We start from the raw sequence: 18,761 nt of genomic DNA, 5'->3' as shown, positions 1-18,761 counted from the left end.
GATAAATTAAACTGGCTTTCATCACTAAAGTGAACTTTGGACCAGTTTTCCTCTGTCCACACAACATGCTCCTCAGCAAAGGCTAGTCTAGCCTTTTGATTCTTTCTGCTAATGAGAGGTTTGGTCACCGCAGAGTGGGCTTTCAGTCCAAATGCTCTTAAATGTCGAGACACCGTATGACAAGACAGATCCTTACCATGTACAGCACTGAACAGGCAAGCAATTCCACCTGCAGTGTTGAACCGATTGCCCATTGACATTCTCCGCATTATCCTGTCCTCTCTTGCATTTGTCTTTCGTGGATGACCGGCCTTCTTGGGGGACTTGAATGAGTTTGTGACATTGTAAAGATGCAATATTCTCAAAATCACAGATTTGGAACGACCAACTTCTCTCGCTATGGCTGACAGGGTCATCCCTTTGGCCGTCATCTGGACAACCTGCTGCCAGAGGGTTTCAGTCACTTTAGAACGTCTCACCATCTTGAAAAGTCAGTACAGTACAGTACAGGCCAAAAGTTTGGACACACCTTCTCAATCAATGCGTTTTCTTTATTTTCATGACTATTTACATTGTAGATTCTCACTGAAGGCATCAAAACTATGAATGAACACATGTGGAATTATATACTTAACAAAAAAAGGTGAAAAAACTGAAAACATGTTTTATATTCTAGTTTCTTCAAAATAGCCACCCTTTGCTCTGATTACTGCTTTGCACACTCTTGTCATTCTCTCAATGAGCTTTAAGAGGTAGTCACCTGAAATGATTTTCACTTCACAGGTGGGAATTTCTTGCTTTATCAATGGGGTTGGGACTATCAGTTGTGTTGTGCAGAAGTCAGGTTAATACACAGCCAACAGCCCTATTGGACAACTGTTAAAATTCATATTATGGCAAGAACCAATCAGCTAACTAATTACTTTACATTACTTTAAGAAATGAAGGTCAGTCAGTCCGGAATATTGCAAAAACTTTAAATGTCTCCCCAAGTGGAGTCGCAAAAACCATCAAGCGCTACAACGAAACTGGCACACATGAGGACCAACCCAGGAAAGGAAGACCAAGAGTCATCTCTGCTTCTGAGGATAATTTCATCCGAGTCACCAGCCTCAGAAATCACAAGTTAACAGCAGCTCAGGTCAGAGACCAGATGAATGCCACACAGAGTTCTAGCAGCAGACCCATCTCTAGAACAACTGTTAAGAGAAGACTGCGCGAATCAGGCCTTCGTGGTCAAATAGCTGCTAGGAAACCACTGCTAAGGAGAGGCAACAAGCAGAAGAGATTTGTTTTGGCCAAGAAACACAAGGAATGGACATTAGACCAGTGGAAATCTGTGCTTTGGTCTGATGAGTCAAAATTTGAGATCTTTGGTTCCAACCGCCATGCCTTTGTGAGACGCAGAAAAGGTGAACGGATGGATTCCACATGCCTGGTTCCCACTGTGAAGCATGGAGGAGGAGGTGTGATGGTGTGGGGGTGTTTTGCTGGTGACACTGGTGGGGATTTATTCAAAATTGAAGGCACACTGAAGCAGCATGGCTACCACAGCATCCTGCAGCAACATGCCATCCCATCCGGTTTGCGTTTAGTTGGACGATCATTTATTTTTCAATGACCCCAAACACACCTCCAGGCTGTGTAAGGGCTATTTCATCAAGAAGGAGAGTGATGGAGTGCTGCGGCAGATGACCTGGCCTCCACAGTCACCGGACCCGAACCCAATCGAGATGGTTTGGGGTGAGCTGGACCGCAGAGTGAAGGCAAAGGGGCCAACAAGTGCTAAACACCTCTGGGAACTCCTTCAAGACTGTTGGAAAACCATTTCAGGTGACTACCTCTTGAAGCTCATCGAGAGAATGCCAAGAGTGTGCAAAGCAGTAATCAGAGCAAAGGGTGGTTATTTTGAAGAAACTACAATATAAAACATGTTTTCAGTTATTTCACCTTTTTTTGTTAAGTATATAATTCCACATGTGTTCATTCATAGTTTTGATGCCTTCAGTGAGAATCTACAATGTAAATAGTCATGAAAATTAAGAAAATGCATTGAATGAGAAGGCGTGTCCAAACTTTTGGTCTGAATACTTTCCGTACCCACTGTATATGATCTTTGGGTTTAAAAGAAAATTACCTATTACTGAGTTGAAAATATACAGTTCTCCACTGGGAAAAGTGAAGGTTTTTAAGTTTTCAGTTGTCTGGTTTGAGGAGCATGACTTGGGCTGTACACATTAGTAAAATAGTGGAAAAGTGTTATCAGCTCCCCACTCACACCCACACCCTGGCTGGGTGTGAGTGGGGAGCTGTTAATCAGAACAAGTAAGTTAGGGTGGATTTCAGTGAGCTCAGAGGTAATAGGTTCAAACTGAGGACTCTATTGTTTTTTTGGTTTACAATATATAATAGTACTAATAAATCCTGTTTACTTAGGTCCTGTTATAACTAGTTATAACTATTTTTCAAGCCATCAGCACGCTTCCACAAACATTTCATCAAAACCTTTCAAAACACAGAAATTCTGATGACTTACCAAAGCGTCTCCTGTTCCACCACTGTGATTCCTTTATTATGCTGTACTGGACCTCTGGGTGCCGTCGCAGCCTGGAGTACAAGTCAGTTGTGCCACATTTGGGTAGGCCAACTATGTAGAAGTACGGCAAGCAACGCAAACGAAACAGTTTGCCGTCTCTGTGTTGTAAGTGTTTTTGGAAGTTGGACTTCAACAAAGTTTTCCTGGTAGAACCACAATAGCGGTTGTTCTTGTATGGATCAGTGCTGTGTTCACTGGAGATCTCCTCATACCAGCAAGGGCTCTTGACACCAGGCAGGAAATGGCGAGGAATTGCAGAGAAAAACTTGCATTTTTTTTTTTTTTTTGATCTTGTGATGAACAGCAAAATTTAGTTTGACCATATTTCCACAGACTTACGTACATGAGGGTCCATTTCAATGACTTCCTTTTCATCAAGCACCTTCCTGGGTGTGTATTCCAGTTTAGAGTGAATGATCTTCATCAGCTGTTTCATGTGTATTAAACTCTACTTCAAGGAAACTTCAGCTGCTGCTCTGCTTGACAAGACGACCCTATGTCTCATCTGAGTAGTTGAGGTGGCGAACAAAGGTCTTTTCTGTCACACGGCGGTGAGGTATTGTCTTGTCGTGGGTTTTTTGTCTTGTCATTTCCTGTTTTATTTCGAAAAGTAACTCTCCTCTCGTTTCAGGTCACTTGCCCTTCCTCATGTCGCCAGTCTGATTGTCTTCCCGATTACCTGATTGTTTCCACCTGTTTCCCTTTTCCCTCATGTGTTCAAATAGTCTGCGTTTCCATTTGTCTTGTGCCAGTGTGTTTCGTCCCTGCATGATCACGCCAGGATTCCTTGCCACAGCCACAGGTTTTCTTTCGAAGTTCCTGTTTTCTTCCTCTGATAAAGAGTGATTTTTTGTTGTACCTTTGATAGACCAGATTAGTTTTCTTGTTTTTTCTGACTTAGGTCTTTCCTTGTTTTAGAGTGATTTTTTTGTTGTAGTTCATGTTGTATTGTTAGTCTGTTTGTTCCTCCTTTTGGAGTGATTTTCTGTTCTTTATTTATATCGCTAGCTTGTATAGTTATTCCTCCGATCGGAGTGATTTTCTGTTCCTCGTTATAGACTCTAGTTCGTGTATTTATTCCTCCCTTTGGAGCGATTTCTGTTTGTAATTATTTCATAGCCTGTTTATATTTTCTTGTTTCTTTGTTAATGTTTCATAGCCGTGTGATTTCCTCTAGGGAAGATCACACGTCAGGAAATTTCATAGCCACTTTGTTTTCCCACTCTGCTCAGAGGTTTGTTCAGACTTCGCTAATAAAGGCTGATCTTGTGAACGAGTCTCTGCATCTGAGTCCTGCTTTGAGCCATAGCCTGACATTTTCTTGTCCCACATCAGGTTGTAGGAAACCACGATGAGGAATGTCAGTGTCAAGACCATCAGGAAGCTCACCACTTTCACTTTTGAAAACCTCCTCAGGTTAGTCAGTGACAACACGGGAACCAACTTCATATTCAGTGTTTCACACATTTTTGTTTGCCAAAAGACATAAAAGCATGTACACAGAGGAGCAGTTTAATGATTCTTTCAAAGCTTCTTTTACAGGAGGTTGTGTGTCTTGATGTGTCCATTCATCTTTGTTTTCAATACGCAGGTCATCATTTGTCTTAATTTCTTACACGTTCCCCCATCTTCAGCTGGGCCTCCTGTAAATCAAAAACACACTTGATAAAACATGGCAGACGGCTTTTTTATGTGACTTCAGTTTTCCTTTCATCAAACGTGCAGCCGTGTAGTTTCCTTCCAAGTAAGGTGGTATGAACATTAATGTTAGAGCATTTGAGGGAGCCTCTCTGGGGTGGTAGTAAGGCAAGGCAAGTTTATTTGTATAGCACATTTCAGCTACAAGGCAAGTCAAGGTGCTTCACACAGGACATTGAAATATACCAAGTGAAAAAGAAACACATTTAAAACATTATAAAAGAAACATGTAAAAGGTGATTAAAAACAGCAAGTAAGAAAACAACACATAAAACCCACAAATGTGTATGTGTCAGTATGTGAATTTCAGCCTAGACCACCTTCTATACCACTAGTCACCTCTAAAATGTCTGCTGGATGGAGATATCTTGCTTTATGATGAGAGCTACCTATATAGCACATGCGGAGACAAGCTCTACTGAGGTCAGAAAAATAGTTATTGAAATGAAATAATGAAATATCAGTCGACAGAGGTGGTCACTTGAAAGAACCAATGACACCCAACATGCTGCTCTGACATCTACAGTTGTTAATTGTTCGCTCAAGTTATTAAGGAACGGTGCTGCGTCTGATACTAATCCTGATTGAGATTACTTTAAGTATACTTAGTATACTGCAAATATATTTATGTCATATTCACTCATGCTATTCTTCAATTTAAAGTAGAACTGAAATGCGTTTATGATGTAATGTAAGTTGTACTTTGAGTGTACCTAAAATCTAACATTAATAGATTACAAATACATCTGGAATACTAGTGTATTTTTATATCATTCTTCAGCATTTTCAGTACACTTTAAGTGTACTTGAAAACTCCTCAAAATATATTATACGTGAAGATTTAAAGTGTGCTGCCAATTTGCATAAATATATTGCACTTGTACATGAAATGTATTACTAATGGGTTACAGATACATCCACATCAGTATATTTCTGTATTGCATGAGCATTTCAAATTAAGAATGAACAGGATGCACTTTCCTGTTGTGTGTACGAACACACTGTGGCCAGAGGAAGGCAACCTCACAAGGATGGCTACAGAGAGAACACAGGGCATAGGCTGGTAGAAACAACAGAAGGTTTATTAGCCAAAAGTGTCCACAAAAACGGGCAAACAAAAGGCGAGAGCACAAAAACACTCTGATCTGACGAAGCTCCAATCCCTCTCGACCGAGGCTGGGCTGAGGGCTTATCCACAGGGCAAAGGCTCCTGGAAGAAAGGAAGACAGAATACAGGTCAGTGTGGACCAAACAGGCACAGGAGATCAGTCAACTGGAAGAGGAACGGCAGAGTACCACAGAGGTAAGCAGACGATCTGACGAGTACTGGAGGGAAGAGCCGGGGTTAAATGCAGCTGCTGATTAGGTGGTGATGAGATGATGATTTGCAGGTATGAGAGGAGGCGGGCAGGAGGAGCTTGGCTGGCAGGTGCAGCCTCACCACACGGTCATAGACAGACAGGGGAAGACAGACAGACCACAAGGGGGCAAGAAAAACACAGGGAAAACACAGGGAAAAAGGGGAAGACAGAGCCCTGCCTGACACTTTCCATACATGTCCTCAGATATATTATGCATTCAGTGCACATTAATGACTGTCCTTGAAATATCTAGCACCTCTTATTTTCTGATATCCTTGAATAATATTGCTCACTTCCAGTTTTTCCTGTCATTGACAGCATGAGACAGCATCCCTGCAGCTCCTGCAGCTCTGCCATCATCCATGAGACCAATCACATTGTAAATGCATGTAAGCAAAGAGCTAAACAAGGTGATTCTCCATGTAGAAATACACATAATTATCGTGACCACCTGAGAATTTGATTGTGGGTTCAATCTGGTGCCTGGAAGGTGGAGTCAGGTCATCAGGGACCTGGTCTGGTCTGACTGTCTGCTTTACGATTAAACTCCTGAATTCCATCCTTTTGGTTTGGTTATACTACATTTGGTTTGTTAAAATCAACACAGAGAATCTTTAGATTTTAATACTGCATTAATCCAGCAGCCTGATGATGTGTACCCATTAGACCTGAATCACAGACATATGAATTCCTCACAACTGACAGGTTTTAACAGCCACCCTCATACTGACCTGTATTTTAAAACTGTGAAATATCACAATAAGAGCAGGCTGCGGAGCAAAGTGTTTGGAAGCTGAATTAGTGGAGTTATGATCTGTGTTATAGTGTCCTCTTGTGACTAATTCCATAACATGAAGTTGATGTCACTCAAACGCCATCATTTACACAAACTCTACTTAAAGTTGGCATTTTTAGGCAACAAGGGGCCTGGACAAGGTAGGAGCAGGCCGTGGAGTCACGTGGACGGACCTCTGGCAGGCTGAACCACACCGCATCACCCTCCGGGTGCCCCATCCGGGCAGTGTACGATGTCCTGCCTAGCCCGGCGAACCTGTACACCTGGGGAAGGGTTGAGACCCCGGATTGCCCACTGTGCTCAGCAAGGGGAACATTGGAACACATACTGAGCTCCTGCCCAAAAGCTCTCGGCGAGGGCCGATACACCTGGCACCATAATCAGGTGCTGAAACCGTTTGCAGAAGCTATCAGCAAGGGGATCAGCAGCTGCAGCCGAGTGTGCAATACCACCACGCAAATGCTTTTGTCAAGGCAGGAGCGCAGCCGAGGGCAGGTCACAAGAAGGCGACAGCAGGGATCTTGGCAACGGCGCCGGATTGGCAGCTCACTGGACTTGGAGAAGCAGCTGAGATTCAGCACATTGTCAGCACCACCCTGAGGCCAGAAATACTTCTCGTCTCAGAGAGCACCAAGAACATCATCATCATGGAGCTGACGGTGCCATGGGAGGACCGCTTGGGGGAGGCTCATGAAAGGAAGAGGACCAAATATGAACAGCTGGCCATCAACTGTCAGCAGCAGGGCTGGAAGGCGAGGTGCATGCCCATTGAGGTAGGCTGCAGGGGATTTGTGGGCCACTCACTCAACAAAGCTCTTGGGTTAAGCTGATCAACCGTGGTGGGGTTGCCTGGAAGAGGGTGTATAATGCTGAAAAACCCGAAACACCCGATGACACCAGGTTACATTACTGATGATGTGTTCAGTTGCATCTGAAGATGTATTCAAGAACTTACCAGCAGGTTTTCCCTTTTAATATCCCCTACAGTAGTTTAATTTTTTAAAAATACTTATTATACACTGCCTGACAGTATTATATATATTGTATCTCTGCATTGAAGCTATATATGTTTACACCGAGTGAAATATTCACACTTTAGACTGCATATTGTCTCTGCACCATTCTTTTTTTTTTTTTTTGCTTGATGTCATTATATCATTTAATTTATTTATTTGTTCATTTTACCTTTTTTTCTTTTAATTAACAGACAAACAAGGAAAAAATAATACAAAGTTATCATTTACAAAGAAATGTATCTGCACCGATTCAATCCCACAGAAATCTTGCATATACACTGTATGTGGATAATTTAAGGCACATTTCCCCAGAATTCAGCAAGTTAGAAATGTCATTAAATTGGGGAACATGCTAAAATCACAATCACCCATAACCCAAAGCAACATCTTCAAACTGCATATTTAGTATGATCAACCATCCAAAAATGAAACAAATAACAAACAAATGTAAATTATTTATGATTTAATAATTAAAGGTACAGGACATATCTCCTGAAATAAAAGGTCAAATCACAGCACCATCACCACATGATATTTATCATGGCCTTCTCAGCAATAATAGTGTGAGAACTTCATACAAATGTGTGGATTAATGAATCTATGGGAATGTAACAGTGAATTTCAAGGGTTTCATGTGTTCATTCACAGCCGTCCACATTTCGCCCACGCTCATACCCCTTCAGGGGTAGCTCCAGAGGAAGGCGTTGTTGTTCAACAAATTTGCCAGTTTACGATTGAAGGGCTGGTAAAATTCCCTGAGGAGGTCTCTGGTGGCTGGAAGCATAGGACCGAGTTTCCTGTCCTTCATCCGCCGGCTGTTTGCCACACGCTTTTTCATCACTTCTTCCTCCAGCTCCACTGACAGAGGACCTGCAGGGAGGTGGGAGTTCTTGTCAATACAAAAGTGACGACTTGAGGTTGAAATGACCAGATAAATACAGGACACAGCCATGAAGATGCAGGCTGTTTTTCTAACCCTATTTCAAACATTTCCAAATAGCATGTTACTGTAGCTTTTTGAATACGTACTCAGACCCAGAAAATCAAAAGCTTTCTGTAATGTTGCCCTCAGGTCGGCTGAGTAGTCCTCCAGTCGAAGAACTAGAATCTGGTCCTGATGGAAAACTGTGAGCCAGTCCAGTAAGAAGACGACGTACAAGCCCACATAAAGTCTCATCTGCGGAGGAAAATCAGATCAAACAATCAACCCATTGTACTAAGAAGGACTCTCTGTGATGTATTGTATCTTATATGTCTGTGCCACGAAGGTCCATCAATGTCAAATCACTGTCAACAGCACATCACTGAGCCACACTGTTTCACTGGGCGACATGTTCCTACATTCGGATGAATGTGGTCACTGTAGTTCACTTTGAGTCACACTGTCCTGCTGCTGTAATCACTCACAAATAGTTGCCAACAAACACACTATTTAGTTATGTTTGTTTGTTAAAAGCTACAGTGGGCAGCTTTTTTACACATGATTTAATTTTTTTTTTTTTCTTTTCTTTTCTTTTCTTTTTTTTTTCCTTTTTCTTATCCTTTTTCATTCAAAGAAAATGGCTTTGAGCTGAGTGCCACAGACAGGGAAGCTGGAACAATTCAAAGCAAATGCTATAACACATTGTTGGCTTTGCTAAAAAAATAAAATAAAATAAAATAAAATAAAATAAAATAAAATAAAATAAAATAAAATAAAATAAAAAATACAGAATATAGCAGGCCTTAACCGTGTATAAACTTATCAGATAGATAGACTGCCATACACTTTTAGTAGCCCATAAATGATGATATAGAGAGATGGCTTTTGTGTCTCTACATTGTTTTTAGGAAAATCCTGGACAGTATGCCTTTAATTCCTGGTTGTTAGATGACAAAGTTAGGAGTCAAATTCATTTAATCCAGATGCACTGACACCATAAGGCTTTAGGATGGCACCACAATACAATACCACCCAATGAAATTAAACGATGTGCTGTAATTCCCAAAATGAGAGCATCACATCTAACCGGCATGGAATCCAGGAGGCTTCTGTCGTAGACACAGGAACGAAGTGACTGCTCAGACAGACAGGACTGAAACAACTGCAGACAATTCATGACCTTCTGATGGAAGTCCTTAACTGACTTCTTGTCGGTCCTAAAATACAGGTAGTCTGAATAAAGCCTGGGAACAGAGAGAGACAGAGGCGTAAGCCAGCTGGAATCATGTAAGGACATGTTTTTACAATAGGAGTTATGATTTAAAACAAAGATATTCTGCAATAATGAGAAATAACAGGGAAACCCCTGGAAGCAAAGTAAGCACAACAGAAAGTCAAATCTGTGTCTCCACAGGCAGATGGGTGGATGGATTTCTCCACAGTACCTCTCCACTGGATCTCGAAGGATGACAATGAGCTTGGCACTGGGCTGGAGTGTGTGGATGAAGTCTTGGGTCAAAAAACCAGGCTCTGTCTCCTTCCTGTCTCTGTGAACATAGCTCCAGGCTATGTTGTCCCACATAGTGGATGGACTGGCATCAACTGTCAAGACATTGACAATCTTAGTGCCACCTTGTGTAACAAAAGTTCTTTTAAAGGTCCAGTGTGTAGGACTGAAGAGGATCAATTGGCAGAAATGTGATATAATATTCTGTTATGTTTTCATTTGTAAATAAGAATAGTTTTGCTACCTCAGAATGAGCTTGTTATATTTACAAAGGGAGCAGATCCTCTTCCATGGAGGCCACCATGTTGTACCACCATGTTTCTACAGTTGCCCAGAATGGATGAACAAAGCACTGGCTCTGAGAAGGGCCATTCGTGTTTTTGATGTTTTTTATGGCCACCAAAGGGGAGGGTGAGCGAGAGAACTCAGTTGGTGGCCATCTGCATCCTCACAATGCTATACACTGTACTTTAAAATGCAACGAGTTGTGCACACACTCACAATAATAATAATCTTGCATTATAGTTGAGCATGAAGTTAAATGCTGTTGCAACTTTTTAGATTTTAACTCTCTGAACCACTCATGTTTTCGCCTATGGTTTCTTGAAATATTCACAAAACTTACAATATTTATCACAGCCAGAAATTGTAAAAACAGAAATGTATAGTATAGTATAGTATAGTATAGTATAGTATAGTATAGTATAGTATAGTATAGTATAGTATAGTATAGTATTATCAAATTTCCAAATGTCTTTGAACAAATCATGTTCTACAAATGCTTTTAGCAGTAAAACTAACCAAACCTTAAAATGGTGATAATTCATAAGGTCACTTGATTGTAGATGAATATGTATGTCTTATTTAACATCTGGCCAAAAATAAAGTTTTTGCATGAACCAGATCATGTAAAAAAGATGAAATTCTGTACTCCTCAGGACAACTGCAAAGCCATCAAGGAAACTGCGATCTCTGTTACCCTGTCACAATAAAACTGTGAGCAGAAGGACATTATGATTCAGTACTTAGATGTTAATGTCATACACATGAGCTTGACCAACAAGTTGTAACAAGGATTACACTTGCATTGCTGTTATTGTAATTGATAATGAAATAATAATTATAGGAATAACAATGGTTAAGAATTGAAATATAATCAAGTAAAAAGGGATTTAAAACATTAAAAAATTTGAAAACAACTCATGACTTTGGACGTGGAGATATGAGTCATGTGTTATTCCACTGAAATGAGGAACACCAAAGGAGGAAGTCACATAGGCCATGACCTAGTTAAGCTGGCTTCACTGACTGAAGCAGGTTCCACGACTCGTACGGGATGCCCTAGGGAGCAGCAAACCTCCAGGCCAAGACCTTCATTCTCATTGCCACAGGATATGGTGCAAACCAGTCGTTTGGAGGATTACTCCCCTTTGAGACCCTGGCCCAGAGGCACCAAGGAAGATCTGGGGGCAAGCTATCTGCCAAACTCAGTTCAGACAAGCCCCAGCCCATTCAAGAGCAAGATATAGAGAAAGAATGCTGCCACAGCCAGCAAAAGGAACAGAGAGATGCAGAAGCTGGAGGTGAGAGGAACAGTAAGAGAATGAGCAAACTTCCTGATGATGCCTACTTTCTCCACACTAGTAGCCCCCAAGGAATTAACCAGCAAATTTAGAAAGGCTCATTTGGCTGTTACGCACATTGTCATGGTGAGGAAGGTGAAGAAAGCAGCCTTCAAATTTGCTCGCTAACTGAAGATGAGACAAACAAGGAAATCTCTGAAGACAATGATATCCCTTAGCAAAAGGGGCCACTGCCAGTCCAGCACACTGACTCAAGCTGCCTCCATGAACCAGCACAGATACAAACAAATTGACAAGAGTCTCAGGAGTTCAGACGCAAAAGAGCTTAGATTTGGATCACCATTTCTATGAGGACAAGGCAAAAGGAAAAAAGAGTGATGACAGTCGATGAAAGCTGCTGAACAGCCGACCAGCAGAGCACCACCTCCTTCTCCAGCAGATCCGACAGACGCTCAACCAGCCAGACAAAACCTGCACAGCAGAGGTGCACCCCAGCAACAGCAGAGAAAGGGGGGTACCTGTCACCTGATGAGCACAAAAAGTTAACGCTCCAGTTGTCTTTGTTTTCTGTTAACTACCTTTGTCTTCCCGGTCAAAATTGAGCATTCCCTTCTAGCTGATTATAAATCCATGAACATATATATATTATCGCCTAATGTTGTGTTTCATCCTTTTATCAACTCAAATTCTTGTGAACAATATCAGTTTTGAACTTCCATTTGCTACTTATGGCCTGGCATTGACCCACCATGCCGACCCACCCACATTTGTGGTCAATGAGCATTATACTGTACATATATTAGATTAGATTAGATTAGATTAGATTAGATTAGATTAGATTAGATTAGATTAGATTAGATTAGATTAGACATATTGTGCTATTTTCACAGATTACGCAGTTTCAGTGTCTAACAAGGACTTTTGTTCTGAAACCACTGAAAATGATTAGATAGTGACGCAAAATACCATGTTCCCAATTAAAATTGACTCGTATGATTTATATAGTAGAGAACAAAAGCATATGAACAAAATCAAGCCCAAGCAAAAAACAAATGTCGTTCTCTGTTTCTCTGGGTCCTTTTGAAAAAATGAAAAGCAAAAAAAGATAATTATAAAAAATCTGTCACATCACATGTTTTCATGCACATGTTGGGCAGTGTGTTGTGATTTTGACATGTGCCTTGCAAATAGATGCACTACATTTGTGGCACACAAGGCTGGTTTTGACATCTCTTGGTGCACACAGTTTACACCTCTTCCTCTTCCTGGTGGCTCTTGCTTCTGCTGCTCGAACATTTCTCACTCTCTTGTGTCCCACTCGTGGAAATGCAACACCCAGGACAGTGAAAAGTCTTCAGGGGCATTGTGGCTCGAAAGATTGCAGACTCCTTCTTGCTTACAGACTATTTATGCCATAGGCTGACAGTGGATTCAGTGTTGGATCTGTAGACACCGGACAGAATCAAGATACCCATGTAGGCTTGAATGTTCATTTGGTTTACCTCCTCCCAGGCATTTCTCTACACCCATCTCTCCTCCAAGTTTGTCATGTTCATGACTATTGTTTGGATCTCCTCTGTCAGGAACAGTTCCAAGCAGGACTTTATGTCATCTATCCAGGATATGGCATACTTTGACCCTTGAGTCTTCTTGATGACATTTCTGCTGACAGTCGACCTCTCTTCTCAGGTGGGAATGAACACCAGGACAAAGTGCCATTCTTGGGCTTGAATGTAACCACAGCAGGAGCATCCTCTTCATCACTGGATTGTTCATCCCAGCCTTAACACAGCAGAAAATCCAAGAAAGTGACTTCTCCCCACCTGGGAAGGAAAAATTGAGGGAAAATTTTCAAAAGCAGCTGTGGCTATCAAGAAGATGGACTTGATGAAGGAACTGAAGGCCTTAGGAATCATCTGGGAAGAGGCTACTCCTATCAATAACAGCCCAACTCAGACAGTAAAGAAACCTGAAGTGGAAGGAGGAGGCTGGAGGCCCATGATCAACTTCAAGGCTCTCAACAGATGAAGAAATTGCCAACAGAGCAAGTCTGATCAACCAACAAGGAGTGCTGAAGATGCTGTAAGTCAAAAAAGTTGAAGTCATGCATTGACCTGACAAACGGATTCTTTTCTCTGAGGTAAGCGAAACCATTGAAAGCAAATTCAGAGTTCACACATAAAGGGCTCTATTTTTGACACGGCGCGGCGCAGGCGTGGTGCAAAGTCAGGTCTGCTGTGCCGATGGGGCGTGGTGGCGCAGACTTTGGTATTTTCGTGCACTGCGCGCATCTCCTCCCCCTTCTCATCTCAGTCCCACCCAGCAGTGCAACTCGGAAAGAGGGAGGGGAGAAGGCGTGGAGTGGGTTTGACACAGCCGAGTCAAATTTTTACCAATCACAGCAGCTCCTCGCCTCACCTTTAAGCATGGCAAGTTTCGAGGTGTCCAACACCCAAACTTCTCCCAGGAGGAGACTGACGTCACTCATGTCTCATGACATGCGTTTGTATTACTTTGCATACCCGTTTGTATATATTGTTTATTTTTTCTCAGGATATATATATATATATATATATAGAGAGAGAGAGAGAGAATATATGTATAAACAAAATATACCACAAAATATGTATTGTTTTATATTCTGTTCTTTATTTTGTGATATATTTTGTTTATACATATATTCTCAATATAAATATTATATTTGCTTTTTATATGTATAGTTCTCTCTCTTGTCTTTCTTTTCTAATTTTATTCTAATTCTATTCTTGTAAGGAGCACTGCAACAAAAAAAATTTCCCCTCGGGGATAAATAAAGGATTTCTGATTCTGATTCTGATGTCTAAATATGAGGTCCTTAGATGGTAATCCTCGGCCTCCTCCTCCTCCTCAAAGCAATGATGTACTCCATCTTTGTAGATAACGTTAAGCATTACAATGATAACATTTGTATTTGGAATGAAATGACGTGGGCAATAGCAGACAACGATCATCACTTCTGTTTTTTCCATGTGTCTGTCTCTCTCTGTCTCTCGAGCGCTCTGAGATAGATGCAGTATATATGCTCTGTAGGATGTCACGGCTGCAACGCCCATCCTGGCACACCTCTGTACGCCTTGGTTTACCAAAATACGAAGTGCGCCGTGCGCCTGCTTGCACTTCACGAAAATAGTCGAAAATAGAGCCCAAAGTGTATGTGTGGCAGAGATTACCCCAGGGGCACAAGAATTCACTTAACATCTTCCTGATTGACCTATGAGCAACCATCCACATCGACAACATCTTCATTGCTGACAACACTGAGGAAGAGCATCTGGAAGCATTGCAGAAAGTGATGGAGAGGATGACAGCGGCAGGGTTGAAACTCAACCTCAAGAAGTGCCGGTTCGGCCAGTTCCAGGTGAACTATCTTGGGTTCCAGGTGACTACAGATCAAGGACACTCAGAAGGTTACTGGAAGAGGCTGGAACAGATTAACATCGCAGTACAGCATAAGCAAAAGATGTTGGGACTTTGCAACTATGTAAGAGATCACGTCCCCAACTACCTGAAGTACAAATAAACATATACTGTACAATACAAACATACCAACCAGTTGTGATTGAAGAGGACACTCTGTATTAGTGTTGCCGATATTGGTCCATGCTATGAAACCAGTAAAAATGTGACACAAGCAAAAAAATGTACAGAAACTGCTTGGGGTTCACGAGGTTAAAATGAAGAGTGTCATTTCTTATCTAACCATGTAAAATCCAAAAAGGTTTGTTTCACTTCAGCAACCAACGCCAAGTAAACAGAACCCTCTTATTCTTATCATTTTCACACAATAAAATCTAGAAGTTACTTTATTTCAAAAATGTAATTTCTTTAATTCGTTGTTTAATTAGGGATATTCTCTACTGTTTCTCAGGCTCAGGAGAGCAGAGTTTTAGTGAACCTTGTTTATTTTTATGGACAGAAAGAATTTTAAAAAGGTGGCTGTGACAGCACTCAGAGGTGTTTGAGGTTCTGTTTACACTACGAAAGACACTGTGCTGTTCTTTTAGACCACAGAGGCCTGAGAGTATGTGAGCACCACTGTGCTCCTGAGGCCAAAGCCACTTCTGGAAAATCCATTGAAAATCAGTGAGGCTTACAATAAAGGAAAGGGAGGCAAAAGAGAGCTGTAATTTAAATTATGGTCAGGCTCCAAATGTTTTGCTGTTTGATGGTCCTCAGACAAAAACAAAATGAAAACTACAAGGCACTAACAATACCACATCATAACCACCCCCACAACAAACTTTCACATGTGTTCACCTGTTATGAACTGGGTTATGTGGTGGTCTCCAGATGAAGTTCTATTCATTTCTTGGATGTGTTGGGCTGCCACGTCAAATAGATCCAGGTAATCTTCCACACGAAAAATGCCCTTGAAGCCATCTTTGATATGGGTATAACCTGACCCCCAGCATAGACCAAAATAACACTCATTATATACATTTTTATATACCTCTTCACCAGAACATGTATTACATGCATTGCATAAATTCTGAATCAGGTTGAACAAAGTAAAAGAAACAAAACAAGAAGTAAGGGTAATAGGTGCATAAACTGAGTACTGTGTTGTTTTTTGGTTTACTTTACTTTGGAATCATTTTAATAAAGGCCCTGTAAGATACATAGTTTCTTTTCCAGAGGAGTACGATTTAAGATGAGGCTAAATGTTTGCATAGATGTTTCTCAACAGGGGGATTAGGGATGAAATGGAAAAACAGAGAAACATGCCCAATATAGTACCCTAAAGCACAAGGTGACATTAACAAATGTCTTGATTTGTCCAAACTACAGTCCAAAACCCATAAAATATTCAATTTACTAAATTGACTTTAACTGTAAGACTGGCAAAAGCAGAAAATTCTCACCTTTGAGAGCTTGAAACCAGAAGATGTTTGTCATTTTGGCTTGAAAAAGGACATTCAATTATCACAATACTTGCTTACTAATTTTCATTTAAACTACTTATCGTTGCAGCTTTATTCAAAATGAATGTATTTTCTGCCATCTTTTCTTTCTTTTGGATGAATTCAACCCTCAGTTTTAGCTATCTTTCAATCCATCTAACAGCTTCTACAAACTTTTCATCAAAACATTTAGAAACACCATCCATCTCCTGATGACTTACCAAAGCGTCTTCTGGTCCACCACTGTGGTTCCTTCATTATGCTGTAATGGACCTCTGGATGCCGTCGCAGCCTGGAGTGCAAGTCAGTTGTACCACACTTTGGTTGGCCAATGATGTAGAAGTATGGCAAGCAGCGCAAACGAAACAGTTTGCCGTCTCTGTGTTGTAAGTGCTTTTGGAAGTCGGGCCTCATTTTGTCACACAAAGTCTTCCTGGAAGAGCCAGGACAATAGCGGTTGTTCTTGTATGGATCAGTGCTGTGTTCACTGGAGATCTCCTCATACCAGCAAGGGCTCTTGACACTAGGCAGGAAATGGCGAGGAACTGTAGAGAACAACTGCAGAGAGGAACAAAACAATATCAGCCAAGAGAGAGTGTGGACAAAATAACAGAAATACTGTAAACTACAGAGTAGCCTTTTGTTAAATCATGATTTGGAGAAGGATAGGATGTTCCATATTTGTTTCATGACGTCTTTCACGGAGAACAGCAACTATTTCATCTAGATTTAATATAGTATTAGTAGTAATATACACCTCTAACTGTGTTAGATTTTCATATGTCTGACAATGACACATCACCAATTGTGATTTGACTTACTGACTTACTACCACTTGCTTTATGCCAGTGCTCAGACTCAATCATTCAATCAGTCACCTGTTAAATGTAAAATGGTATTTTAATCATTGGCATTTTAAGTGAACAGTGTCTTCAGCTTGGTTATTCGTCTCTGATCTGAGTGGTGCCCCATTGTTTGTAATTAATATTTATAATGTTATTGTTAGAAATGCAGGCACTGGTATCAGTAATTATCCTTAATAGCTGTTAGTAAAGAAAACCTGCTCCTATTAAATCCCAACATTTGCATATAGCAGTGAGAATGGCCTGAGCAACACTTCCAGAGACATGTAACCAAATATTTGCTAAACAGCCTGAAAAACTTTGGCTTTAAAACCATGACACCGAATCAACACATCTGTCTCAACAAACAGTGGTCATTATGAACTTAACCAAACAGAAAATTAAATGCAGGGCTGATTGGAAGGTGCTTGCTAAATGTCAGTCTATACTTTTGTTATTGGTCCCCTGATTGAGAGCAAAAATGAGATTAACTGTTTTTCCACAGACTTACGTACACTAGAGTCCATTTCAATGACTTCCTTTTCATCAGGCACCTTCCTGGGTGTGTATTCAAGTTTAGAGTGAATGATCTTCATCAGCTGTTTCATGTCTATTAAATTCTTCTTCAAGGAAACTTCAGCTGCTGCTCTGCTTGACAAGATGACCCCATGTCTGGTTTGATTAGTTGAGGTGGTGAACAAAGGTCTTTTTTTGTCCAACATCGGGTTGTAGGAAACCATGATGAGGAACGTCACTGTCAAGACCATCAGGAAGCCCAACACTTTCACTTTTGAGATCCTCTTCAGGTTAGTCAGTGACAACACGGGAACCAACTTCATATTCAGTGTTTCAGACATTTTTTGTTTGCCAAAAGCCAAAAGATATAAAAGCATGTACAGTATAAAGAGGAGCAGTTAAATGATTCTTTCAAAGCTTCTTTTACAGGAGGTTGTGTGTCTTGATGTGTCCATTCATCTTTGTTTTCAATACGCAGGTCATCATTTGTCTTAATTTCTTACACGTTCCCCCATCTTCAGCTGGGCCTCCTGTAAATCAGACACACGTGTGAAAACATGGCTTTTTAATGTGACTTCAGTTTTCCTTTCACCAAACATGCAGCAGTGTAGTTTCCTTTGAAGTACTTCAGTCATCTCAAGAAAGGTTGTAAGAACATTAATTTTAGAGTATTTGAGGGAGCCTCTCTGGGGTGGCAGTATGTGAATTTCAGCCTGGACCCCTTCTATACCACTAGTCACCTCTAAAATGTCTGCTGGATGGAGATCCCTTGCTTTATGATGAGATCTACCTGTACAGCAAATTCTGGCCTTTGGAATAAACTTTCAGTGAGTTCAAATCAAGTCAATTTAAGTGTACATGTGAGACCATCAAATTCACTCTAGGACAGAGTTAATGTAACTCCTTTCTAGGAGTTAATCTTTTAACCCTTTTCAGGAGTTAAAACTGAACTCTTGTGGAGTTAAAACTATATCCCATATAGAG

The 18,761-nt window shown here is 40.9% G+C and overlaps 1 protein-coding gene across 1 annotated transcript; it reads right to left on the bottom strand.

The window, feature by feature from the left end:
• Positions 1–8,025: 8,025 nt before the first annotated feature.
• Positions 8,026–18,118, bottom strand: LOC139341149 (carbohydrate sulfotransferase 15-like). Its single transcript, XM_070977520.1, has 7 exons — positions 17,777–18,118; positions 16,641–16,977; positions 15,787–15,916; positions 9,835–10,038; positions 9,477–9,633; positions 8,497–8,644; positions 8,026–8,337 (listed from the first exon to the last, which is right to left on the bottom strand). The coding sequence occupies exons 1-7, from the start codon at positions 18,116–18,118 to the stop codon at positions 8,147–8,149; spliced, it is 1,509 nt and encodes a 502-aa protein (XP_070833621.1). The 3' UTR covers positions 8,026–8,146.
• Positions 18,119–18,761: the final 643 nt, after the last annotated feature.

Source organism: Chaetodon trifascialis, chromosome 13 (genome assembly GCF_039877785.1).
Source record: "Chaetodon trifascialis isolate fChaTrf1 chromosome 13, fChaTrf1.hap1, whole genome shotgun sequence".
NCBI lineage: Eukaryota > Metazoa > Chordata > Actinopteri > Chaetodontiformes > Chaetodontidae > Chaetodon > Chaetodon trifascialis.
Note: the sequence above shows the minus strand (reverse complement) of the source record. Positions and strands in the feature narration are given on the sequence as shown.

What these genes read in the sequence shown, in the direction of transcription:
- LOC139341149 (XM_070977520.1), bottom strand. Translation starts at nt 18,118, where the DNA reads ATGTCTGAAACACTGAATATGAAGTTGGTTCCCGTGTTGTCACTGACT. An exon ending in GTGGACCAGAAGACGCTTTG is followed by an intron (nt 15,917 to 16,640) that starts GTAAGTCATCAG and finishes GCTGGGGGTCAG; the next exon opens with GTTATACCCATATCAAAGAT. An exon ending in GCCTCCTGGATTCCATGCCG is followed by an intron (nt 8,645 to 9,476) that starts GTTAGATGTGAT and finishes TTTCCTCCGCAG; the next exon opens with ATGAGACTTTATGTGGGCTT.